At 40.7% G+C, this 27,281-nt stretch overlaps 2 protein-coding genes across 2 annotated transcripts in view; both read right to left on the reverse strand.

The window, feature by feature from the left end:
* Positions 1-559: 559 nt before the first annotated feature.
* On the reverse strand, positions 560-6,865 carry gvin1l2 (GTPase, very large interferon inducible 1-like 2). The gene is made up of 4 exons (XM_070829245.1): positions 6,823-6,865; positions 3,957-5,791; positions 805-3,779; positions 560-701 (listed from the first exon to the last, which is right to left on the reverse strand). The coding sequence occupies exons 1-4, from the start codon at positions 6,863-6,865 to the stop codon at positions 560-562; spliced, it is 4,995 nt and encodes a 1,664-aa protein (XP_070685346.1).
* Positions 6,866-18,123: 11,258 nt separating this feature from the next.
* dscaml1 (Down syndrome cell adhesion molecule like 1) overlaps positions 18,124-27,281 on the reverse strand; it is a 91,098-nt gene continuing 81,940 nt past the window's right edge. The window contains exons 22-35 of the mRNA XM_070829078.1: positions 26,456-26,609; positions 24,438-24,555; positions 24,127-24,290; positions 23,851-23,949; positions 21,890-22,078; positions 21,046-21,174; positions 20,799-20,957; positions 20,517-20,672; positions 20,374-20,404; positions 20,115-20,233; positions 19,798-19,950; positions 19,320-19,514; positions 18,849-19,157; positions 18,124-18,695 (exon numbers count right to left, since the gene is read on the reverse strand). Coding sequence (XP_070685179.1) covers positions 18,124-18,695; positions 18,849-19,157; positions 19,320-19,514; positions 19,798-19,950; positions 20,115-20,233; positions 20,374-20,404; positions 20,517-20,672; positions 20,799-20,957; positions 21,046-21,174; positions 21,890-22,078; positions 23,851-23,949; positions 24,127-24,290; positions 24,438-24,555; positions 26,456-26,609 — 2,547 coding nt within the window. The remainder of the gene's footprint in view (positions 18,696-18,848; positions 19,158-19,319; positions 19,515-19,797; positions 19,951-20,114; positions 20,234-20,373; positions 20,405-20,516; positions 20,673-20,798; positions 20,958-21,045; positions 21,175-21,889; positions 22,079-23,850; positions 23,950-24,126; positions 24,291-24,437; positions 24,556-26,455; positions 26,610-27,281) is intronic.

Consider the following 27,281-nt stretch of genomic DNA (forward strand, 5'->3'; position numbering starts at 1 on the left):
ATAAAATTGTTTGTAATTTATCATTTTAATACATTCATAAAAATTTTTAGAATCAATGTTTCACATAAATATTGTGACATCTTTGTAGTTACACTGTGGCATAAATAAAAATAAAAAAAGAACAAAAAAAAACCTTTGTGTTGATATTGAAGTAGTCATATTTCATTTTAAATGACAAATTTGATTATTTTGATATTTGAGGTTTTTGCCATTGATTGGTTCTGAGTGCCTGATACTACCCTACAATTAATCACGTTGTTTTATCAGATCAGGGAGCAGTCAAGGAGAGTGAGATGATACAGAGTCAGCATTTACAATATATTTTACAGAAAAAACTATACCTTATTAAGGACATGATGAAAAGAAAAGGCAAATAACAAAGACAAATCAGTTATTCAGTGTTTTGAATGAATGGTCAATTTGATTGACTTTATATCCATTAATACAGTTACTATCAACATTCTTTATTCATTTTCAAACCAGATTAAACCTGACCCTGAATTAATAAAATGTCACATATTATGATGAAGACAGCATACAGCACAGGGCAGTCCGAATATCACCACTGTCCAGCGATGAAGGCCTCTTTCAGACTGGACAGTGCCTCCTCCTCAGTGATCCTCTTCCAATCCTCAGGAATATTTGCTGGCTCTTGCTTGTATTCCTTTGCAAACCTCTCGTTGAACCTTGCCATCACATACCTGTAAATTAAAGAATATCAAGTTAATTTCAGGAAAATTTGCATACTAAAAACACAATACAAAACATACAGATTATGGAACTAGTCATAGTAGCCACACATACCTCCAGTAAGCACTGGGTATCTGGCTGTCTGGATCCTCAGGGGAGATGCTGCAGTCTGCGTAAAGAGAATGGAGGCCCCTGCATGTGGACATGTCATGTGTCTCCTTGCTCTGGCCTGAGTGTCCCTCAGCCATACTCTCAGGGCAAGACAGAGAATCAGAGCCATGGGGCAGCATGCCTCTAGGTCTGTGGAGCAGAGCCTTGTGAATCTCATGGCCCATCTCCTCCAGATCGCATGGGGCTCTGCAGAGCGGACATTGCTTGTTACAGCCTCTCACTCTGTTGAAGAGGGAATCTTGGGGCTGAGTTGGAAGGCACTGAATAAGCTGGGTGATATCCACATTTTGGGAGAACTCCTGGGCTAGGTCCAACCGCATTGCAGCCAGTAGCTCCATTAGACATGTAACAAAGCGATCCCATTCTGTGGTGATACTGAAGAGAGGTCCATCTAGACAGGCCCTAGTGACATCCATATCTCCATCACTCTCTAATGTGAGGCACACTCTTTCCAGGAGTGGCTTTGTATCACTCAGCACTCCATTGGTACCTTCTGCTGTTTGGCTCACTGCTGCTGCAATCTTTCCTACAATTTCTCCCAGTCTCTGTTGCCTCCATTTATCCAAGTTGGTTGATTCAGAGAGGTGAGCCACCACTGTCTCCTGGATCTTTCTCAGTCTGAAGTTGTCATAGGAAAGCAAATATTCAAGGAAGCTTTCAAAGCAGTCTTCCTTTATCAGCTTTTCCAGCAAACTTTGGTGGAAGGCACGAGGGGACTTAAACTGCTGGGCTTGACCTCGGATCTCTTCTACAATACGCATGCCTAGCGGTCCATGGATGTAGTCCAAAACTGTAGGTTTGATAACCATGGTGGTGAATGCTTGAGCCACCCTTTGGCACTGGTCTCTCTTTCTGAACTGGTAGATAAACTCTCCCAAATATGTACTCTTGGCCTCAGTGATGCATGTCAAAAGCTCTCTGTCCTTGGCATAGCGGTCATGTAGTTTTTGGAAGTCTTGGCATGCAGTGCTGCAAAGATAAACTTTCAGATCTACTTCAAAAGCTGATCTAATTTCCATAGATTTTTCCTGCAAAGCCTTTTCAACATTTTCCAACAGTTCGGTTATGTAGCTGTCAGAAAAATCTGCTGGTAAGCTAGATTTTTCTGCTACAAACTGATTGTATTCTTCTATGATATTGGATGCCACCTGGTGAGCTTCTAACCTCTGTTGTCTGTTATTGTCTTCAAACATGTGCTTTAATCTGCTGCGGTATCCAAAGTGCTCATCATAAACTTGGAAGCTAGATGTCTGGTTTTGGCCAATGAGTTCAAGTTTTTTCATGTGTTTCTGTAGCCCACGGCTAATTAGATTCTCTTTCAGAATATCTGTAACTCTTGCAGTTATATCATCTGTTTCTGAAGGCCTGAAGTCAAAGTTGGACAATATCTTACTCCACATACCCTCAAACTCCGCTTCTAGTTCTGCATCTTGAAGTAGGACATTAGTTGACTTGCTATTCTCCACAAGTGCATGTAGTTTGGATTCCTGTTCTTTTTCCAGTAAGGTCTCAAATTTTTTCAGCTGTGTTGAAGAACAATGGCTCTCGTTGATTGTCTCCAACCTTTCTGTTATCTCTTCTGTTACCTGCTCCAAGAGGTAATTCATGTTGCTCATTAGGGCTGGCTTGAATGTGTTCATTTTGAGAGAGTCATCTGTCATCAAATAGGCCTCTACTTTTGACCTGAGTTTGTCTGTCTCTGTTTTGACTTCCTCTCTGGCTTTATCCTTCAACTCACTCAGAAGGACATTTTGGATTGCAGCATCTAAAGCTTTAGCCTTTGTGGCGAAGATTTTCTGTTTTGCCCCCATTAGCCAGCTTTCCATGTGTTCCAGGAAACTGTCCTCCCACTGTGAAAGCTGTGTGCACAATAAAGAGAATGCTAAAGCTATGTCAGTATTTTGCAGGTCAATGGAGAATGATTCTGCCCTCACTGCATCCCAAACAGCACACAAGCGGCTGATAAATTCAGAGAGACTTGTGGCTTCAGACTTAGCTGCACACTTCTTCAATGCACCAAACAGGTTTTTCTTAAGCTGTAACACAGCCTTCCTATACTGCATATCAATTGGTTCAGAGAGAAACATATTGTACCAAGGCCCTTTGACACATGTGATACTAGTTGGGATCTTTGCATGATGGCTACCATTATAGCTAGTTACGTTGGCCCCAGGCTCAGTCTGAAGCATCTCAAATACACGCCTCAACTGTGAGGCTTGTAATACGTTGTTTATTCCTTCATCTTGGGCCAGGACTTGGCAAATGGGAAAAGAGCCACATTCTTTGATGCGCAGGAGAGCATTGACCATGACAGTGAAGTTAGTCTCAAGATCAGTATCCTCATGTGAAGACATGTTCTGCATTAAAACATCACACAGTCCTGTTGCAACAGTGGCCATCTCATTGTCATGGATCAGCATATTGCTTTGGTTGTCAAGAGACATTGAGCAGAGACCTTCCACATCAATTAACAACAGAAACTCACACTCCATGTCCTTTCTAAGGTCGTCAGGGAGACACAGGACAACCATGTACAACCCTCTAGTTGATCTTTTCCTGCCCTCAGGGAATTTCACCCCAAATAATGCAGACAGAATCTCAGCATTCCTAGCATCATGTAGACTAAGGTTTGTCAGCACTCGGGTCCTGCACTGCTCTTGAGGTAGGCGGCGTTTGAGCTCTGCAAAGACACAGCTCAGCCAATGGATGGGGATGTTTGAGGCATCTCCATCCATTAGTTCAAGTGGCATCCCATAGAGAAGAAGGTCTGTAGCTAAGCTAGGCAGACGCAACACATTGTGGCTCCCACTGCTGGGGCTGATGTGTGTTAGCTCAAAAATTAGGCCCATTTCACGCAAAAAGTGCTCAAGCCCTAGCAACGACAGATCAGGTTCAAAAAGTTGTGAACATGAGGCTGTCTGATGTTCAAAGAAAACGTCGAGACATGTTTGTTCCTTGACAGATGTAGTTGAATCTGACTTATCTTGTGTCAGCTCTGGCTGTTTCACGTGGCACCTCAAGGTTCCACTTTCTTCAGACTCAAAATGATGGTTTTGGTCCTCAAAGACTGGAAATGAATGCTCTTCACAACTGACTTTGCTTTCAATGATTTCTTCATCTTGAATCTCTTTTTCATTTGACATCATATGTAACTCCTGCTCTATGGCTGGATCAAGCGTGGACTCAAGATGTTCTTTCTGTTGTGACTGTGGTTCTATGGTGTTCTCTGTAAATGTCTGCCAATACTCTAACTCTTGGCCTTGCTCAACTTGTTGCTGAGAATCTTCAGTTTCTTCCTCTTCAAATGTTGAATCTGTGCAGAAACTATCATCGTCCCCTAGGTCATTGTTTGCTTCATTTTCAAACTCATCAGAATGCTCAAGCATGTCATCTTTCCTTTCTGTCTGTTGGTCTGTGAATAGACCTTGTGCACTATTTTGATTTTCGGTTTGCATCAGCTGAAGTTTCAGTTTCATCCAACTAAGGAAATAAGTCCTCTCCATGGTATCTGTTGTGAAAAGTGCATCGGTGAAAATCTTCATCGCTGGGGTCATTTTGTAGGTGCTCAACTCAACCAAGATGTCTTTCTTTTCTTTTTGCAGTTGGGGGTTGACTTCTTTTTCTTTGTTTCTCTGTTTCCTTTCCTCCTTTTCTATTTCAGCCAGTTTGCTCCACAAAGGCCCCTGCAAGGGAAGCTGTTTCTTCCTGAATTGAGCTGAACCCTCATCTAAACCTTTCAAAACTTCCTCCACTGTGGCCATTGCCTTTTTACAGACCACCCCTTCATCCACATTAAGACCAAGCTCCACTGCTATTTTTGCGGCTACCTCAAGTGTAACAAGTTTCAGTTTATCTGGTAACAGATCTCTTAGGTTGTCACACAGTCTATTGGCCAGTTCCTCCTCACTTAAAGCTCTACCTTGCAGCACAGATCCTCTGGGAAGCCCAATGTCTTCTTCAAGGTTCTGATCAACAAACCCCACAGCTCGGTTCTCATTTTTCTCAGTGTCTGAAACGTCAACCAATATGAGCTTGCATGCCATACCTTTACAGGTAGCAAGAAGTTGTTTATCTTTCTCTCTGAGATTCCCACAGAAAACAACCACAGCTGAAGACGCTTGACATAGAAGGCTGAGGTTCTTCTCATGTGTACTGGCATCACCACGTAGGTTAGAGATGACCACAGGGACAGGGAAACTATCGCTGGCAGTGTCTCCAGTGGGTAGATACCATCCAATCTCTACCAAGCCATTGGAGAGCCTACGAGGTAGCTGTCCACCCTCCATCCCCCTGTGGAGAAATGTTTGACTGGGAGACCTGAGTCCACTTATAACATTGTTTAACACCTGTGACTTGGAGACACCACAGTGACCAAGCTTCACACAGGAAACCATTGGCATGTATGTACTTGCTAAATCCCCCCTGTGGACCTTCCTGTTTTTATCTGGAAAGTTTGACCTCCATTGGCTCACAACACCCCTGAAAGGCCAAAGAAGGAAGCGACTGGGTTCTTCTGGATCTATATTTGGAAGGACCAGAGGCACAGCAAACTTGCATTGCACCATACGCACAGTAATCTCCTGCTGAAGGAAAGTGTTGGAAGACATAAAGATGGCTGTAACTAGATCAAGGGGGTTGATGTCACTCTGGCTTTCTCCTCCAAAACCATTGATCATCTCCTCAGGTGATTTGTTGGCATCGTTCAGAACATCATGGACAGGTTTACAGCAAGGACTCCGGGCATCTGGGCTAAGCAGCCAAAGCCGTTGGAGAAAAGCATTTGGTAGGTCCTTGGGCTCGAGAGGAGGGTTGTTTTCCAGAGTCCAAGTGCTGATGTCCAACATGGACACTGGGTCCAGTGGTGTAGTGCAGAGGGCTTCCAAGCCCAGCTTTTGTAGAACCTCTGCCTGGGCATTGTTCTGTGGAGCTTCTGGTTTGAAAAAAAAAAAAAGGCAATCATTCAGGCTGTGGATTAGCTGAATTTTAAGTTAATATATTACAAATGTATTTAATTTGATAGTGGTAAACATGCTCAACTTTAGACAGATGATTTTTTTATTGTAGGAATTCTTATTTCTAATCAGTTTCTTTTGTTTTTGTTGAATGTAAAAAAATATATTTTTTTAAATTTGACTTGTAGATTATGTATTGCATGTCTTCAAACCTAGACATGTACTGAATTCTATCATTCCTTAATGCCCCCCATGTCAGCTGTTGCCTCAGACTGATTTTAATCAAGAATAACAAATGGCTTTGCTTTTTAAAGAAATGGTAGACAATATCTTAAAATTCAAAAATGAAAGTCAATACTTTTCCTATTAATGTTGTTATTGTTACATGTAAAGTGCTATATAAACAGAGAACATGAACAGTGTTTAATAATATTTTGTTAACAAAAGAAAGGCAATTATCCCCGCAGCAAACTAGCCATTACATTTTAGGGTCTTATACACCTGCAAACAAATGAGTAGATTTCCTCTCAAACAGACCATCCTGTGAGCCCATTAACATCAGAATTTACACTTGGTGCCACCAGGCCAATTATCGTCAATGAGTAAACACATTAAAACATTCAGCAGCGTTGTGTTTTTTATTCAAGTGTCTCCCTCCCGGCTTGTTTGTCTCGTTTTGTTACCAAAGCCAAAGCAGTCATAGAAGGCTGCTGCTGTGGTCAGTCCAAATTAATTTCTGCCTCCTTAATGGCAACAGACCTCCCAAAATAAAACAGCTAACCACATTGTTTTGTATCAAGGTTGCTGTGCACAGAATTAGCATTATTAGCCAAACACGTTCACTTTAGTAGAATGTTAATATAATTACATGAGTTGAGGTTTAGGGAAACATAGTCATTTTCAGTGGCAACACAGTCTTGGCTTGGGTTTCTTTAGCAGCACCTCTACAAGGTGGCACACCTCGAATGATGCCATAACCTCTGTGAAACAAAACAAAAAAGAAACCTACTTTTCTTTTTGCTGCTCAGCCTCTTAGGAAGCTTGACCGACATGATAAATCCAGCTGAGTGTCTCTCCTCTCCGTTTTAATGAGTTTTCCTTCTCTGGTCAGCCACTAACAATGTGGAGTGTTGATTCGAAGCCTGTGATTAAAATTCATCATATGAACATTACTAGCATACAAAGGGCAGCACAACACAGTCAAAAGTACCTGAAAGCTCCTTCGGCCCATAATCACAAGTATCTGCAAATGTGAAAACCTCTGTTGTCCTACTTACAATAGATGATAACATGTTGTAGCCTGCTGTCTCAGGGGACAGCTCATTGTGGTAAGAAAGGAGGAGGCTTGTTTGTCTTGACTCTTATCTTTCTCAAATGCTTCAATGCTCAAATGCTGTTTCATTTTGTTTTTCAATACAATGAAAACTCATCCATGACAGGCTAAACATGATATACTGATACTATGGCCTCTTCTCAGATCAGGAGACTGTAGACACCAGTGATGGCTCGAAATTGAGGTGACTGTGTCGTACTTTTACTACCTCACAGCTCTTGAGATTCAGCTTAGGGCTACTACTATTATGCACCTGTTAGGAATAAGGTTGGTGAAAGTAAGGTTAGTAAGGAGGTTAATATCTTGGAAGAGGTGCTCAGACTCTTAAGTAAGAGTAGCAATACTGCAATGTAAAAATACCCAATTACAAGTAAAAGTCCAGCATTTTAAGTCCTGCTTAAGTAAAAGTACAGATATTTAAAATGTCAAATGTAAAAGTAGTGGTTTTATTGCTGCATCAATAGTGAGGCAGCAAAGTTTAGGCAGCATTTTACTGTGTTGTGGAACAGAAGTATACAAAAAATTCAAGTAAAGTGCAAGCAACATTATGTCAAAGTTATACTTAGATAAGCTACATTACTAGAGTAAATACATTTGCTTACTTTCCACCACTGATTAAATGACATTGGAAATGTAATCCATGTTCCTGAATGAATTATCCTCCACTACCCTTCTGCACAAAAAAAAAGTTCCCCTCGTGAAACAAGTGTGCTGTTTCATGTAGAATTTCTTAGATAAGACAAATATATAAGCTATTGATTAAATATTTCACTATCTTTGTGATAGTGTCTGTGTTTCTTGGTAGAACTGGTAGTAAAATCATAATATTCTCACCCATTTCTCGTCGTTCCTCGTTTAACAACTGCTTGTTAAAAGAAAATGAGTATCCTTCACATTTTAGCCGTCACCAGGTGGTTGTGTCTCAGTCACGACAGCTTTTATACCTTTGTGTTCAGTGATAAGACACATTCCTGCAGTTCTGTCTAACAAAATTAACATCAGTAGTCACACGCATATGGACTCGGGGCAGACACCAGAGAACACATAGACAAAAGTACAGGAGTGACATTAGTGATTATGTAAAACTTCTTCACATGACAGGCTTGATACTCAGACTTGATAACAGCAGCCAGTGTCTGTCTTTCATAGTGCAGAGCCCGGTGAAATGCATTCACAGACACCTGCTCAGCGGATTATCATTGGTCTGCAAAGGTCAGATACAAGGCTACAGACAATGACGCACACAACCCCTTAGTCATGTGTGATCTCTCAGATATAGGTCTATCTGATTACTAGAAATAAATAGCTGGCATACTGATGCTTCCTTTTATTCATAGACAGCCTATTCTCCTTGTGTTTGGGCCTTTTCCCTTATTTTAGAGCAAGTTTATGGGCTCTATAAGAATAGACAGTGTTTACAGAGAGAAATTCAAGTGAAAGTACTTATACAATACTATTTAATCATTTATTTGTCCACTCTATACTTTTTTTTTCTAATAAGCTGTGTATAAACTATACTGTATAATTGTACAGATTTATTAATAGTTGATAAATGATGTCTTAAAGCTTAAAACCCATTAATAAGGACATCTCTTGGGTTGCCGGATTGTGAAAAATCTCTTTGATTGATTGAACCACATGGCCACTCATCTTTTAAAAAAGGGCAAAGAATAGGACCAAAATCCAACAACTTATTAAGCATTAAATATTATAACCGTATTATTAAAAACTGAAAGGCCAAATGCCAGGAAAATATTTTTCACAGTGAGGGCACCACAGTTATGTCCTTTTGTGATGGCGTACTTGTAACATCTCCATGCAAAACATGTGTACTAGAAGGATAATAAAGTTATACGCAGAGCAAACTATCAGTCAGGTTTATTAATCCGACATGTCTGAAGAAAACCTGATCTGCCTTCACTGCTGGAGAGGAGGACACACACCTGAGGGATAAGTGTTGTGCAGGAGAAAGGATTACTGCTTCTCTATTTGTGTCCTGCAAAGCTCTTTAGCAGTCTTACCCTCATGTGTCAGAGACTGTGAGAATGAAGTGTGTGCACGTCTATGTGACAGCGTGTTTGTGTGTACCTGGGAAACTTGTGTGAGTGGACATATTCAGCACTGCGTGTTCAATTGTGCTCCGTCTGGGCAGCCATTTATTGCATTCCTGATTGCTCTGATCTGTTCCTGTGTGGACTTCGTCTTTTCTTCAGCAGGACTGAGGAAAGCAATTGAAAACCAAGGAGAGCATTAAGGAATAATAACAGACACTAAAGGAATAGTGGTCAAGATGTTGATCACCATGCTAACAGCCATGTATATGGTGGTCAGAGTCGTAGAAACGGTAAGATGACTGTAATGAAAGATGGAATAGAAATAGAAATTCAGTTGATTATTTCTTGGTGGGGGGGGTAGATGTCGCATTTATTAAGTGTGTTAAGCTAATATTCTTTATATTTGAATTCACAATTATAACTATTTCAGGATTAGAAGAAGGTCACTAGTGGGTAAAGTGGTCTGTGTTTTTGCAACGCTGTGGTTATCCCACCCAGCAGGTTGTCATATTATAAAGGGGTTTATATAGTCAGCATCCAAATTTAATTAGTGTGATTATTATGAAACATCTAATGCTAATGTTTCTAAAAAAAAATGTTTACCAGTTCAGTATTGTAAAGTCTCAGGTACCATCAAAAAAAACTTAAGCAGGCCAAAGGAAAAGCACCCAGTTAAACTTGCTTGTGTCCCACACACTGACACCTCTAACCCGAACTGCTTTTCACTTTCAGATAGGGATGCGGTTTGCACGGCAGCAGGACCCTTTGCCTTACATGGTGTCCCAGCCTTTGCCTTGGCAGGTGCACTCAGTATCGCACAGTCGGAGAAGCAGCAAAGCAGATGAGGTTAGTTGTAATGAAATCTGTACCTCAGTATAGCTGCTGTCACACACACCACCATGCTAATGCACCAAGACAACTGATTCCTTACAGCTGATTCAACACATATTCATTCTGCACTGGACTGAGTCATCCACAATAAGCACATCATCCCCTTTGGACATAGACTACATTCTCTGGGCTTTCCTCTTGTACAGGAATATTGATGGTGTTTGGTGGAGTCATTTTTGCGCAACTCGGACTGGAATTTGGAATTTTTACTCATAAATTAGCCTTTCTAATCTTCTCTTATGTAATGGTGAGACAGTGTGTGGAAAGATCACCAGTCACACTTGAGTCAGCATGTGAGCATATAAGCCTGGTTGCATGTTCAGTGTTTGGTTGTAGTGTCTCAGGAGAGGACTGCAAAGGAGGAATATGATTTATAAGACAGAGATGACTTAGTGCCTCTGCATTTAAACAGCACCAGCCAAGCAATGTAATAAAATAATATAAAACAGATTTTTGCATCAGACTCAGTTCAACAATGAACCTTTAACCCTCAGTGAATCACCAAATCCTTGTACAGAGATCATCACTGTCCACAACCTCAGAGTTATTCGGCTATTCCTTAGGCATTCGGGCTGCGGATTCATAAATTAAGAATCACATTTCAGTCCAGTCCACAGTGTACAACTCTGATGTCCTACTCATTAAAAAAAAATCTGCAGTTCACCTGCCTGTGGATTTATTACACCCTTTTCTTAGTTTGAAATAAGTTAAAGATTACTTCTGACTTAGACCTCTATAAAGATGAAGCTGGCAAATAACCAAACAAACAAACAGAGGAAAAGAAGGCTAGACTATGGCATGAAGAGGAACACCGGTGGTTAACCAAGACCACTGGGCTGAGATGGGACAGCGAAAGCACCGAGCAAACAGGGAGATGGTAAGACAGATGCTGAGGCAAAGTAAGACATGTTGTGTCTTGGAGAGGCCACAGTTTAAAGTCAAAAGGAGAGAGCAGACCTCGTTGTGTGGGGCAGAATGCAGGCACGCCGCCAAACTGACGCGTAAGCAGGCTAAACTGGTCCGGTCCTCCTCTGGCTTCCCTGCTGCTGCTCTGCTTGAGCTGTAATCCCAATCAAGGGGATTTATATTTGAGGTCATTGCTGTAAATGTAGATAGAAAGGACACACACACTCACACAGGTGCAGTCACATTGCACATTCATTCCACAAGCGCTGCACATTTTGTACAGTTGAGCAGAAGAATTTAGTAAAAGCGCCCGTGTGGCTATGTGCTTGCAAGATAAGATTGTAACATTGATAATTATCAAACCTGACAGGTATCTCATGCTTCTCTCGCAAACCCGCACAACTCATTCTTCACCTTTTTTTTCTTTCTGCGTCACTGAGTGCGTCTTTTAACACACAGCTATTCTGTTTCATCTACAGTTTGATGGCTTCAGGAGGAACAGCATAGGCGTGTATAGAAAGAGTAAGTAATACTCTAAATCATTTAATTGCTGGCTATTTTTCTGCATTACATTTATCCTATCAAACACAAGGGTTTGACTCAAGTATTAAATCCAACTCTCTCAAACTTGAATCAGAAAAATAGCCCGCTTGAATCCAGGCTAATGTGTAAATGTCTTTGAACTTAATCATTGCTACAGACTATGTCTCCATGGCTATTGCCTCTACCTCTCTGGCTATCCCCTGTGTCCTGTCGTGCTCAGACTCCAATGCCAGCAATGGGACGTGCAACGTGCCCGCTGTTCCTCCACTGAGCCCTGTTGAAGTTGAGAAGGCTGCCGCCACCATTCAGACCCATTTCAGAAAGTTCCAACAGAAGAAACAGAAGAACGGCAAGTAGATGGACAAAGAGGGATGGTGGTGCTGGTGCAGCAAGCCTGAGAGACAACAGGAAGCAGGTGGGACGTTTGTGGATTCAAAGGATGGATGGACTCTGTTGACATACACAAAAGTATATGTACACTCATATGCAAATGTACATACATTCAAACTGTATCATAAACACTTAGTAGAGCTCCAGAATTAATAACAAAGTATAAGCAAATAATGTACAGTAGAGTACGTCTCAAACAGCTGGTTGTAATCTCCTATTTAAAATTCTATGTGAATAATATGTGAATATCCTGTACATCTGAATGTGAGTGTGTGAGTGACTGTGAGTGTGGTGCAATGTATGTATGACCAGTGTTTTGAGTATTTAATTATTGAATAAATAATCAAATCATTTGACAATGTTATGCTTTTTTTTTCACCATTTTAAAATTTTACCAACCTATTTCTAAACTGCTGTGTAAGTCTGCACTGTGTGTTATTGCAGCATGATGCCCTCTAGTGTTTTTATCAGGTTCTGAAACATATTATGGATGAGCTACATTTTCTGGTGCTTCATCCATAATGCAATAGTAGCCTTAAAAGCACTTTTTGTTCTTTAAAGAATAGGTTAAAATTAAGGGGCTGTATGGAAACTTCAAAGGTCCAGAATTAAGTGAATAGATAGATAAGACATTAGATAACCACATGAATAAATACAGACAAAACAATTAACATAATGAAATTGTGAAGTAATTCAACAGATAATAATTGGATGTCCACTCATCTAGAACAAAACAGCAGCCGATCACTGGATTGTTCTACTTGATTGACAAAGACAAAGACTGTAATTGGAAGTGGAAGTAAAATTGTGTCTGAAAAAAATGTATTATGACCTGCAACAAACCTATTATTTTATTGTGAAATGAAGAAAAATAATTTAAAATGTATTTTATTTCTAATTTCATGGTTATATGTTTTGCCTGTAAGCATTCATATATTTATTTCATAATGTCTTGTTCCTTTAATTCTTAACAATTTGACTGAAAACTTTGAGAGAAATTACAGTCGACAGTTTACCTAATTTTTTACGCAATTTAAATGTTGATTCTATGACAATATGTATTTTCTGATAATTGATGCCTTTTATTGAATAACTATAAACAGGCATTTTGGTGGGCTGAATTCAGGCTTTTTGTGTGCAGGGATCAATGATTAGATGTGTGATTTAAATACGTAGCTGTCCATATAATTAGTTTACACAAATGAATTTAAAAAAATAATTTTAGCACTCACCTCTGGTGGTTTAGAATGCAGATGCTTTTGGTTTAATTTGCAGGTTTTGATAACACTCATTGTTGTCTCACCCTTGTCATGCTCATTAGATTTTAAAAATGTAATTTATGTCTCCAGAGCCAGTGCCTCCATTAGTCTGAAATTTACTGACATTGTTGTTAGCAGTAGTTGTTAGTCTTCAGCTGAACGTCTTTCTGCCTGAAGAAATAGTTCCTATGAAGTCTGTGGATCAGTTGAGTGCCAAAAGGACAAACGAGTCAAACTCTTTCACAAGCAAGGCACTCTAAAGCTTAACATGTTCCAGTTACAGTAAAATCTGAATACTACAAAAAACCCGTCATCTCAAATGCTAAACGGTTGTGAAAGAATGAATAATATCACAGTTCATAAAAAGATAGCTTTATTGCACAAGGTGTTGAGTACTCTTTTTCTGTTTTTGTTTGTTTTCGTAGAAAAGAAAATGTAGAGTTAAACACAAGCAATTGCAAATTGAAGCAACGTTTCCCCATAAAAGTTTAAGGAACAACCTCTGCATTTTTAAAATGTTTTAATTAACCCCCTTTTAAATTGTTCAATTCACCATTTCCTTTCCTTTTACTTTTATAACCAGCAAAATTTTCAGAACATGCAATGCTGCTGTCCTCCCCCCAAAAAGTGGAGTAATAAAAAAAAAAAAAAAGACAAACTCTAAATCAAGCAACCTGTGACAAAGTAAAAAAACAAACAAAAATAAAAAATACAAAACCAAAAAAAGGGGACAATGCAACCAAATGTCCTGTAAAACAAGAAATCGATATTGTTAACTATGCGTGGTCCACTCATGTTTCAACTGGTCCATAAATCAAGATAAAGCAGTGTCTGTATAATTCTATAATTTTTCATTAAGTCCTCTTCTGTTTCATTACAATAACTTCAGTTCAAAGTTTACATTGTGCCCTGGTTTCTAGTGAAGATGTCGAAAATAGTACTCATTTATACAAAACACTTTCCTATGTACACAAGTCTTCTATTATGGAGTAGAAATTATATTGTATAGGAGGGCAAAGGGTACAGTGGGAGGGGAAGATCTGATTGGTTGAGCAGATGTGGGAAAGATTGGGGAAGTAGCGCACGTGAAGTTGGCCTTATGAACACAGACCAAAACAGTTTGTTGTTGTATTTTGAAGAAAAATCCACCCTTGATTACATATTTGTCATTTAAACATTGCAGATATCTGGACAAGTTGCTGCCAAAAAATGTGCACCCACTATGTTCAGTGAGGAAAAAAAAAAAAAGCACTGGTGTACAGTATGGTTACGCAACTTGTCAATTTTAGTTCATAATGCAAATTCAGCTGCATATATTTTCTTTTAAATTAGACTGAAAAAGATCAACATCTGGAAATTATTTATTTGGGCCCAAACTAATTTTCATGTTTAGGAGGACATGAAAATACCAGAATTAAATTGTTCAACGGCCTGAATCACCCACCATAGTCACCACTTATGCAGTGCAATACATAAGTTTGGCATTGTGATAGTGAGTACAAGAAAATGTATATTAGATTTGAATAGATAAACATAACTCCTGGAATACATTAAAGGAATAGTTTTTTGAAATATGTTTATTTCCTATACTGCCAAGAGTTAGATAAAAAGATTGAAACTGTGGGCCTGGCTCTGTTAGAAGGTAAATAACCCGCCTAGAGTGCCAGCACCACAAAGCACACCGATTAATACATTATATCTCATTTGTGTAATTCATACACAGGTTGTGCATGAACACCAAGTCTGCACCAGTCGCCCTGCAGCCTCGCAAAGAGTTACATTTTTGGGTTTTGTACATAATTTAATATTTTCACTTGATGGATATGAGAGTGTTATCAATAATCTTATCCAACTCTGGGCAAGAAAACAAATATCCTCCTGTTGTATAAGTATTAGAGGGTGGAAATTTCCTTAAAGGTATACATAACATACACTTTGAGCAAACTGAGAGTGGATCAGTGTTTCACAGTAAAGGCAACTTCACTGAAGAACGGGGGAAAGCAGATTGGACAGGAGTTTGATTCATCACTCCATCCAATATCCATACAACTGGAGTGAGGAAGCCTCTGTTTTTGGTTGCTAAAAACAGGCCTTCCCCATTCCCAAACTCTTGTTTTTCTAAAAACAAGTATTTGCACAATTTGAAACATCAAGGCCAAAATGAAAGGCATCGTAACCATTAACAATGGAAAGCAAAATGAAGTTCAGTCCTGTCTAAAATAGAAATGGAGCATGAATACATTTATGAGCAGTTATAGCAGTTATTATAATGTTTATTGGCCTGCAGTCCTGGAGTTTGGGGAGGACTCCCTATGACACAGATGAGAAACAGAAATACTTGTTGGTCTGTTTGTCTTCATTAATTATAGTCAGGTAATGGCATTGAGTTTGAACACACCTTTGGAAGGTACAATACAACTTATTACAATAGACTCACTTGCTGTATAGGCTGTCCTTGTTTTACTGTTTTCTTTTTCAACACCACACTTTCTGCACTGAGCCATAGACCACAGTTAACCAGCGACACAATCTCACACTAAAATTTGACTTTACTGTGCTTGTCCTTTCATCTGCTACCTGCTGCACAGGTGCTGCAGCCAGAACATTTACAAAATCACAAGGGGGTCATTGTATCATTCTTCAGTTCAATTCCTCTGTTTCACCATTTAACTTTCTTTCACACCACTTTCTTTTTCTCCAAGATCTCCCGTCCATGGTTGTGCTACCCGTTTAAGCTTCCCTCTTCTTTCCTCTTCCTTCCTTCTTACAGTTTTTCACTCTGAGCGATTGTCTTGTGATCTTTTATATATATTTTCAATTAGAACTGCTTTTATATTTCTCTGCTTTTTTTCAATATTCATATATTTGCTATATATTTGAATAGAAATATATATGTACATACTTTTGAAAACAAACATATATCATATCTTTTTCTTTTTTCTATTGCGAGAGCCCTGATGTTACGTTTTACCATTGCAAAACATTTGGAGCAACTCTTTTTTTGGAACGATCTTTGTTAGGGGATTAAGCTTTGGGAGAAGAAATGAGGGGGGAAAGAAAATTTTAAGTTAAAAGATACAGTACCATGCATAAAGCTAAAATAAATTTCAGTGAGGTTGAGGGACTTGAAAACACATCATTTAGTTTTGAAGACCACTTATCTCTGCAGAAAAATTGTATCTCTCTATGTAACCCCCCTCCCTGTTTCCCTAACACAACTGCAAACTCTTTCAACGCTTGATCTCTCTGTCTATAATCTCAAAGTCATTGTCCGTTCATAAATTCAAGATAATTTCATACAAATATGATTTTTCTCGTATACATCTCGATAAATTTACTGTATGTTTGCAACTCGTCTCTCCATTCAAGTTGTCACTGAACGTCAAATAGCATTTCTGCTTGTCTGTGCATATTAGACCTCTTCTCTCAGTCTGTCTGTCTTTTCAACTAGCCAGTACACTAGCAGTAGGTCACAGTGACACTGTATGGATATGATGGGGGACTGGGTGTGTAGAGGTGAAGGTGGAGAAGGATAGAAAGGGAAGAGGTGTGTACAGATAAAATGAGTTAAACAAAGCAATAAGCATAATAGCATTGTGGCGCAATGATGAATCATAAAAGGGTCTCTTCTTTGTTCTGAGGGAGGGAAAGAGAAAGAAAGAGAGAAAGAAAGGAACCTCTTCCTTATCATCTGTAATCGCTTTCTTCTGAACCCACTTCCTCTTCAGTATTTCTCATTTCCTAAGCAGTGCTGTCAATCACGCTTAACAAAACAAAGTTCAAAATGCTGGACCAAATTAGGATCATAGTGTTACATCGTCAGCATCACTGTTACTGTCCCCGAACCCCCTTTCACAGGTACAAAATTAACAGTTGGGAGGGAGGGGGGGGGGAGTCAGTTTTGACACAGACGTCTGCCCGAGAGGTCAGCATACAGATTGATTTTAAAAAGGTCCATTGTTGGTGTGTGCCTGCCACATGTATACATATATATTTACACATATACACCCACTCGCACACACACGCAGGCTTGTGAAGGTTTCTGTTACTTGGTTCCATTCCAACTTTTTCTTAGTGCACATGAGATTATATTTCCATCATCTGAAAATACACAGAAAACTGATGGAAAAAAAAAGGTTTGGATTCATCTTTCACTTGATGATGCTTGACTTTTTTTTTTTTTTTTTTTATCTCCTCTGCTGTGAGTCTGTTTATAAAAGCATCGGTTAAGACTACTATGCTGTTTCATCCATTGCATGTATAAGAAAATTCTCCACATCTCAAAACTGGTATTGAGACAACAGTCCTTCCACTGCCTCTAATGTATGAATCCATGATGGAGTAACCTCTCAGAGCCAGTGTAACACCAACGTTGGTGGTTTATGCATACAGTAAAAGCATCCTGCTGTGGCAAAATGCTGTGATATGAGCTCTTCTTCCATCAGAGACCAGGAAAGTAACATATTTAAAAAAAAACCTAAAAGCCTCAAGAACTCAATCAACCTGGTTCATTCTACACCTGTCTTGATCCAGAAAACAAGACAGTGCACGTGGAAAGCATTTTGTGCATAAGTACTGTGTCCTTACCAGAAAATGAAAACATGAAGTGAACAGATAAATCATTTATGTTTTGGCAAGTGATTTCCAGGGTGATGAAATAAGAGATAGAGAAAGGTGACACAATAATAATAGAAAGCAGTCAGGCAGAAAGAAAGGCAAACCCCTGTGCAGTGGAGACTCAACTCTGACCCTTTCATATAGTAGTGTCAATGGGAACCAACCTGCCCCCTGCAGCCTGGCACAGTGCAGGCACTGACGGGTCAGCTGTGCATGTGTATGTTCCTCACCCCACTTTTCCATAGAGGCTCCAGGCAAGCGCTGGCTTGACCAGCATTCTATTAATAGTTACAGTGACAGGCCGCAGTGATGGCTGGCTACACAAGTGTGTACGACTTGGAGTAGGCCCCTGCCCCTCCATCCCTCTGCTTCTGTAGTCTGCCTAAGCCCGAGGAGCTGCTCTCCAGGAGAGAGTCTCTGGATCCTCCCATCTTGGAGGAGGATGAGGAGGCACCTCCAGGAGTCCCTCCTATGGCCCCTGCTACCATACCTCCACCGGAGGATGATGCAGCTGCAGCGGTAGCAGCAGCCGCTGCTGCTGCACTCTGGGCCACTGCGGCAGAGGAGCTGGGCATGGTGAGAGTCCTCTGGGGAAGTGTGGAGCTGCTAGAGCTAGCAGATGTTATACTACCTCCACCACCGCCTCCTGTTGCTCCTGAAGAAGCCCCAGAGGACGTAAGGTTGGACAGGCCAGAGTGGCCCATGCTTAGGGCCTGCTGCTTTGCAGAGTCCATAGTCACATGGCGGCCCTGGGTGTGGTATGCCCGCTGGGCCAGACCACGAATAGAGGCTTCACGTGGTGGAACCACTGGACATGGGTCATGATGCTCCGACTGCTTTCGGAAGAAGGGATCTGACTTCATATAGAGGGGTAAGTTGCAGTAGTCACCTGGAGGGGAAAAGTCACATTTAATGTAATCGCCAATGCCTGTAATCAGATCTCTGATGTAACACAATTTGAACATTTGACCTGAGTCAGTTTATATTTAAAACCATTCTAAATGCACAATGTCAGCTGGAAAGCTTTGCAGCAATCACTCACTCTTGGCGCGGTGTGGAATGGGTACAGCTACATTCTTGCCACGATCGTAGTCCTGGGGTTTGGGTGGCGAGGCAGTGAAGCGGCAGATACCAGGCTCTGATGGAGTGCTCATGGATGTCATGCTGTCTGCATTGTCATTGGTACCTGTGGTCATCTGGTCAGATGAGCTGTCAGAGATAAAGCACTCAGTAATCTCAAATTTGGCATGCTGCAGGTGTTCCTCCAGCTTGGCATGCTCATATGCTCTTGCCAGCTCCTCGTAGGTGGAAGAGGCACTCTCTGTCGACACCATGCTGTTGCGACCCTTATCTATGGAAGTGAAAGGAAAAGAAATAAAGGTAAGCACATTTTTGTCAATGCTACAAATGCTTTTTGAGGAGCAGCCCCCTGCAAACACACATTTTCGTCAATGTCTGAAAACTTATATGTGCATGTTAATGGCTGTAAGTGTCATTTCACCCGTGTGCCAACCTGTGTCCTGTGAGAGACTGGCACTGTAGCTGTCACTCTCTGTGACAGTGATGCCATGCTGGGAGCCAACTGTGCGCCAGTCTGAGGTGAGAGTGCGGGCTGGCGTGGAGGCCTGGCACTTGGTCAGAGTCCACTGACTGGAATAGCGGTTTCTGATGCTATGGGCTGACTTAACACTCTTCCTCGACACTGGGTCTGGTGGTAAATGGATAAAGAAATGAGAAGTGCTTATGTAGAGAGACTGTTAAAAGCCAGGAAAATGTACATGCATTTGCATGCACATGCATGTTTTATATTTCTGGCATTTGGTAAAAAAAAAAAAAGAAAATTGAGCAGAAATTATGGAACTTTACAGTTTATTATTACACCTGCTTATGTACTCTACCTTATAATTAAAAGGGAACTATTGTGCTATAGTGCTGTTAGCTGAAGCTTTCACTGATAAAATGGACAAGGAGAGAGAGGAGAGAGCACTTACTGGTTCCTGGTCTGATGTCTGACATGTCAATCAAAGGGCCAGTGTTCTGGATGAGGGCAGGATGATGGACAGACACACCTGTGCAGAAGCTCTGAGGGTTTCCAGTTTGGTTGAACTCTGTGTCTGTCACAGGGATGGTGGCTTTGTCCTCACCTTTAGGAGACAGAATGATTATTTCAGACCAGCAGCTATTGCAGGGTTAAGAAAAAACTGATAATTATTATTAGACATTAGACATAATCAGACGACATAAAGACCTTTCGATCCAAAGCTTATGCACAGACACGTGAACACAAACGACTCTCTCTGCCTCTCACCAATTTGCTTGATGCCTTCTTTGTCCTCAATTAGCAGCTGCACTCTGGGGATGTCGATGTGTAACCGTGGGCCCTGAGGAGGTCCCTTCACTGGGGTGTCAAAGCTGCGGTTGTTTTTACTGATCCGGACATACAAGACAAGCGCACGCACGTTCACAGGTTTGATAAAGATGCAAAATGTGCATTTGTGAAATTAATTTTGAGTTATACTAAATAATATTTCACATTTGTGAGAAGGAGCAGGAAATAGCTGCCTTACCTTATCAGCATCTCTGCCAGGCTTTTGGCATCTAGAGAGAGCAGACAACATAATAAATTGCTCTTTTCCTGACATACAAATTAATCTTTTAAAATAAATGCAACTCCTCACTCCTACCACTCTCCTTTTATTTCTTCTCTTACCTCTTAGTCTCTTCAGCCTCTTCTCTTTGCGTTTCTTGCGAATGATGAAGAGCAATGCAACCCCCAGTGTGACCAAGATCACAGGACAGCCAATAGAAAACAGCTTCTTGACATCGTCGTTCTTTTCCAGGGGGGATTTGATTGGTGGAATTGTGCCTGCACACACAAAGGAAGATTAGATATTAGTTAGTGTCCTTTCACAACAATATTCTAAGATAGTGTAGTGAATTTGTCAAGAATTTGTCTAAATGGAATACCAAACAAAGACAGTCTTCTACTCACTGCCATCATAGTCCAGTGTTGCAAATTGGGAGCTCTGGTTGCCACAGCCAGCACTGTTACAGGCTTTCATTTTCAGCTCATACCAGGTGGCCTCACGCAGCTCTGCCAGGAACACATCTGTGGTGGCATTGGTACGTACACTCTGCCATGTCCATGTACCTGCAACAAGCAGACATACCGAGGCTGAGTCTCATATCTTTTGTTTCCTTATTGTGTTTCGTTACGAAGATGAAAAAGCCTGACTCACCCTTTGGTCTAAACTCTAGTGTGACGGCGCTGATTGGACAGCCTCCGCTGGCCCAACCCTGCAGGTTGAGGCGGGCATGGCTGGAGTTAATGTGGGTGAAGACTGGCTGATCCTTGTTGAACTGGGGTTCTGTAAAAGACGCAAAGTCATGATGTGTTTGGCTATGTCTCTTCAGATTACTAGAAAATTACAGGTGTTGTGCTCCATAACAGATAACAGGGGAATGTAAGAAAACATAAGCAGGTCTGTGTGATTCAGCAATAACAATGACAACTGGTAACTGAACAGTTACCAGCATATGTAGAACTGCTAGAAACAAATTCAGGGTATGTGTTCCAAAAATATCTTACTTAAAGTATTAAATACAATTTCATTATCATCAATATTCATAATAATACTATTTCTTGATTCAATCACCCAATCACAGGTGATGGAAAATAACATCGTCATCTGTGATACAAGATAGAAACCCTAAATCAGCTGTTGTGAGCATAAAGCATGATGCACAAAGAGGTGTAGTGTGATCCTTTGGGTAAAAAGCAGAACTCTTTCATATCTAAATGTCAAAAGTCTGTTCTATGTTGATATGAAGGATCAATTTTTTATGGGTTCTTAATATTACTGGATGAATGTTATATATTTAAAGCGTCATTGTTGACTGCACCACAGAAATGTCTCATGTGGTCTGTTTTCTATTTCCTGTAAAATTTGACATTTCGGTTGTCCGTTATTGCTCAACACCTTTTCCATTATACAATGGTGATGTCCACTTCTCCTCCTTGAAAAATGTTTGTCTTTGTCTGCCGACACTAATTTGCTTTATCCTCCATTCCTGAGATCTCACCTCGCCCGTGGGTTTTCGCCTCAATGATCTCACTGATGCGTCCAGCTCCGACACTGTTCTTTGCAGCCAGCTTAACTTTGTACCAGGTGCCACAGCGCAGGTTGTCCAATTTGAAGGAACGCTCACTGGAACTGATGAAAACATCTTTCCATTCCTCTGTGTTGTCTACTGAGTACTGCAGCACAAAACCTACATACACACAAAAGACATACATGAGTATTACGTCCTTGCTTTATTACATAATTCTCTCTTTTCGGAAATTAAAATGAAGAACTCTTTTGCACTAAACCTAGTTAGTGCAAAAAAGAGTACCTCTTTTCACCACTAGATGGCAGTGTCAGACTGTACTTCCTTGCCTAGATTGGCTCTGATTGGAGGATGGTCTAGTTGATCTTCATCTACGCTGCCATTAGTTACCTACAAACCCCAAGACTGGGATGCAGCTGACTAAGCATCTATGCAAATGAGGGTATGCAATGTGGTGACTGTTTTTATAATCAGCTGCCTTGGAGAGCCAACTCCCTCCTGCTCTGAGACACTTTACATCAAATCTGTCTGTCTTTCCTTCTGTCTGTATATAAATATGTATATGTGAACGTCTCCCACTCTGTGTTCCTTTGTACTCTTTGCGCCATCTTTTTTTCCTCCCTCTCTCTCTAACAGATGGTGCGATAAGATTCCAAAACATTAGAGGGGTTAACATGTGCACATCCTGCAGTGTTTGTTTATAAGTTTTATAGTCGCAGCAGACGATAGCAGAGAGAACAGCACAGAACAGCACAATAACAGACCACTGCAGAACAGATTAGGACGAAACATCACTTCTCATTGCAGGACTAATATCTTACCGGATTTCCTTATCGTTTATGTTTTTATTTTATTTTTACACAAGCAGTTATTCCATTGAAACATATTAACATGTTTTATCTGAAAAGCTAGATTCCATTGCAGCTGTAATGTAAAATAGATGCTTGACTAGAAACTTCAGCATCACTGTCTGCTAACACTGTGCAAACGGCTTCACAGACAGGCAGTCTGCTATACATAAAAGATATACAGACAGGCATCACAGGATCGATGACACACTGGATTATTCATGCAAATACTGACTGATGGCCCATTGTTATTCAAATAAAAAGCTGCATACCGAAAACATATTGGTTGCACCAAAGTCTATATTACTTCCTACATGTGTGGTTGTTATGCGTGCAAATCAGTGTATTTCTGCGGGTCTTCCTGGCAGTATGCTGAACCACATGAGTCACACTACAATATTATGTTGTTACAGCTTTTGGTGGCTTTGAAATATACTTGACCTAATGGCTCAAACAGTTGTTTTTTGAATGTGAGCTCATGAGTTCATTCATAGTTTTACAGCTATATCTTTAGTAAAGACATATAGGACAAGAAGTCTTTCTAGGTGCCTTTAATTCTTAGGGGTCACTACTCCAACATGATCACATGCCTGGTGTTTGACAGCGTGATATAGATGTAAAGAGAGCAACAAGGGGTCTAACGGATGACCCTGCAACACCCTCGTACTGACAGACAAAATGGATTCACATCACATTTGCATACATGCCCATTCAGGCACACACACCATGACCACCTTCATACAGAAATCACCAACAATCAGATAATCAAACGGACACATAATTAAAAGGGAAACATAAAACCAGAAGGCAAATCAATAAACTAATACATCGGTATGTACACCAACAATGTGGCATGTAAAAAGGAGGGAAAAAAAGACAGACAGATGGATAACTAAGATCAGACATCAAAGGGAAATCATTTTCATATATTCACATTTTATGCAAAAAACCCAACTTGATCACCTCTACCGAAATACTGTGCAGGGTCACCTTTAGACACATATGTTACAAACAAGAAAAAGAGATGTGAGTGCACAGGAAGACAGACAGAAGAGGAGGAAAGCTTTGTTGTGCAGGGCCACGAACCTCTGATAGAACTGCCTCCGTTGTCTCCTGGTATCCAGGCCAGAGTGATAGAGGAGGTGGAGGTGGTGGAGACGGTAAGACGAGGCTGGTCTGGAGGGACTGTGGAAGAGATGCAAAGAGTTAACCACTCAATAACACCTGGGGTGTATAAAATACATCACTGTTATGATGTAAACTGTATTTCTTATTTTCAGCAGAACAGGCCCACGAGTGGGCTTCAGTCTGAGTTGAGTGGACTGCATGAGACGAAAGGTAAAGGTATTCGATTTCTCTTACCTTGTACTAAAAGGTTGACTATGATAGTGTCAAAGCCCAGCGTGTTGGTGGCCGTGCAGGTGTAGTAACCTGAATCTTCCGCTTTGACAGAGCGCAGCACGAGCGTCCCATTGGCCAAAATGAGACGCTGTCCATCTAGAGACACTGGGATGGCTGTGTCCTCGCTAGCAGAGGAAGAAAAAGAGAATCATTGGAGGACATCATGAGATTCTTGCTTAAGGTTATTTACTTTGTTTCTAGTGTTGCTTAACCGGAGGCAACAAAATTGTCCGAAAGCACGTGTGCTGTTTCCACTCAAATAAAATTCTCACCTGTCTTTGGTCCATTTTATAGTGGGTGTCGGTTCTCCTACTGAGCTACAGGGGAGTCGCACCTCCTTCATCCAAGGAGTGGTCACCGTACCCCCAAATGACAGGATCTTAGCTGGAGCTGGTGGAGGATGAAGAGCAAAAATGAAAGGTGTGTGGAGACAGAGATATTAATAAACGACAATTAGAGCTATTGGCATTAACACTTGTATGAGACACCAGCCTAATTAATATCTACTGTTGCATTTGTCAAATAAACAATTTTCAAACCCAATAAGCAAATGCTGTAGAGGTTTCAGAATGTGTTGAATCAATACAGAAATGTGATGGTTGATTTGCACTGTATACATTGATTTGTTATCCATTTGAGGTTCTTTCATTAAACAGGATTTACTAGTAGAGCAGCGTATTTACTGTGATTTACACTAAGGGGAAAAGAAACGTGTGTTAAAGTTTAATGTGACACTGTCCAGCAAAGAATAGCATATGAACACAAACATAAGAGAGGACAAATAATGAGCAGAGAGCATATGAGAAAATATCCATCCATTCAGGCACATAACCCTCTTCCTCTCTGTCACTCCTCCACCCACTCTCTCTCTCTTTCTCAAGCTCGGCGTCTTAATGCCAGTGCTGTAGTGCACTTATGTTAAGGTTGAATGAAGTATTGAGTGGGCAAGCCTGGAGGACACTGCCTTTTACAGTTGCCGATCAGCTGACGCACCCACCCATACCAGCACACACTAACACACAAATACACTCGCAAACCTTTGCACCCAGCAGTCAAAGGAACGAATAGATACAGAAAAGGATAACGTGGTGAAAGGTGCACTCTATTCATTCTCAGTCCCTTACTCTTCCTGTCTTTTAATCCAAAGCCTATTGATTTTCCTGCCCTCTTCATTTTCTTAAACTCTCTGCCTCTCTATTGTCCTGAGTATTGGTTAGCTCTGCTCCTGTCGTGTTATTTTCTCTCCACTTTTCTTCCTCCACCTGCTGTCCTCCCTTTTGCTCACCCACTTATCATCTCCCTGATTCAGGCCAGTTTATCTGGTGTCCCCTTGAATTCTGAAATCAATAGCGCATGCTGCTCTATTGCATAAAGTCAAAACAGGCAGTCACACATAAACAGGTTGAAAAAAATATGCACAGAAGAGTCATATAGAGTAAGTGACAGAGTAAGAAGGAGATCATGAGTCATGTGAGATGTAGAGCAAAACATCCTTTAAAAACTTTTGTTCTTTTAGTTCATGGCATTGTTAAAAAGAGACTTGAAGAATACATCCGACCACATTAGAATAACAACCACTGATCTGGAGGTTTGCAAGTCAACGGTCTTTCACTTTTCTAGGTTAAAATCTGGCCAAATTTGGTTAGACGGTGACCTTTTTTCTTTGAAGAATTACATGAATATATTTCAGCTGTATTTCAGTGATACTATTTCAACGGGACGCACTGTGTGAGTAAATGTTGGAATACAGTACATTAAAAAAGTACGCCACCAATTTAGTGGACAGTGTAAAAAAATGATGGGACAGAACAAGTGATATCGTCTTTTTTACTCCTATGCATTCCTTCTCATTGCCAAAACCTTGTGCCTAAATGAACCACAATTCAGTCTGACTTCTGACAGTTTGGTCAGTGGATTAGGTGTGTCATGCTAGTAGCAGCTAATGTAGCTCTGGTGAGATAAAGAGATAAGTCTATTTATCAGATTTTAAAACATCTCCCTGTCAGAGACAGGGACACTTTTTCACATATGCAGTAGTGCTTCCAAACACCTGTAAACATTTCAATGTCTTAACTTGGAATACTTCCCCTTTAAATGCTGTGAAAACAATGATTAATATAACCTATATGCTTAAAGATTTGCCAGATGTCAATCAAATTTTGCTAAATTTTGACGTAGACTCTTAGACATCTACTGATCTGCAAATGACAAAAACCATGTTTACTGAGCATCAAACTTCTCCACTGTATGTCTCCCATCACGAATCTAGCTTTCATATTCAGGGACTTACCCTTGGCCGCTGGCTCCACAGTGACCTTGTCGCTGTAGTTACCCCGGCCTGCGGTGGTGACGGCGGCAGCCCAGATCAGGTACTGCTGCCGGTGGTTAAGGTGGGTGATTCGGTAGAACAGCAGCTCTGGATTGGCTTCATACTCGCTAGGGAGCTGGGGAGAACCGAAAGAGGAAAAGAAAAGGTTAATCTCAAGGTTTCAAGGTTTGAGTATTATAGGAAACTTAATTTTTCTTTTTTAATCAAACAATAAGTCTGCCAAATACTTCCACTTGTTTCTGATGATGTGGAAACACAATAAAGAATAGATAGATAAGAACAGATACGTTTTGAAGGCTCCCAAAATCCCAATTAAAAGAACAGACATAAGGCATTTTCCCATATAAATTCTACATTTCCATAAGAATGAGAAATACACATGAAATCATTTCTTTTGCGTACTCCTAACAAATATCTCTGTCATATCACTAAATCTGCATTGTATCATATGTGCTGAGGAGCACAAAGGAAAATCTGGGGGACGCCAAAGACAAGATCATTTTGTCACTTTACTGGAGAGGCAGACATAATGTGAAGGACTGAGTGAACATCATTCTAATGTGAACCAAGGCCCATACTCTCTCCTTGAGTCAGGAAAAGAGAGGAGGATGGGGATGAAGGTACAGAGGTTCTGGGGCATATTATTTCATGACATGCCAAAAAATCTGTGTGGAAAGACGGAGCTGGAGGGAGGGAAGATATAAGGGGGAATGCTAGAGGAGAGAGACAGAGATGAGAGGGTTTGATTGGGGGGAGCAAAGCCCACTCCCTCTCCTCCTCTGTTCTC

The sequence above is a fragment of the Pempheris klunzingeri genome, chromosome 4 (genome assembly GCF_042242105.1).
Source record: "Pempheris klunzingeri isolate RE-2024b chromosome 4, fPemKlu1.hap1, whole genome shotgun sequence".
NCBI lineage: Eukaryota > Metazoa > Chordata > Actinopteri > Acropomatiformes > Pempheridae > Pempheris > Pempheris klunzingeri.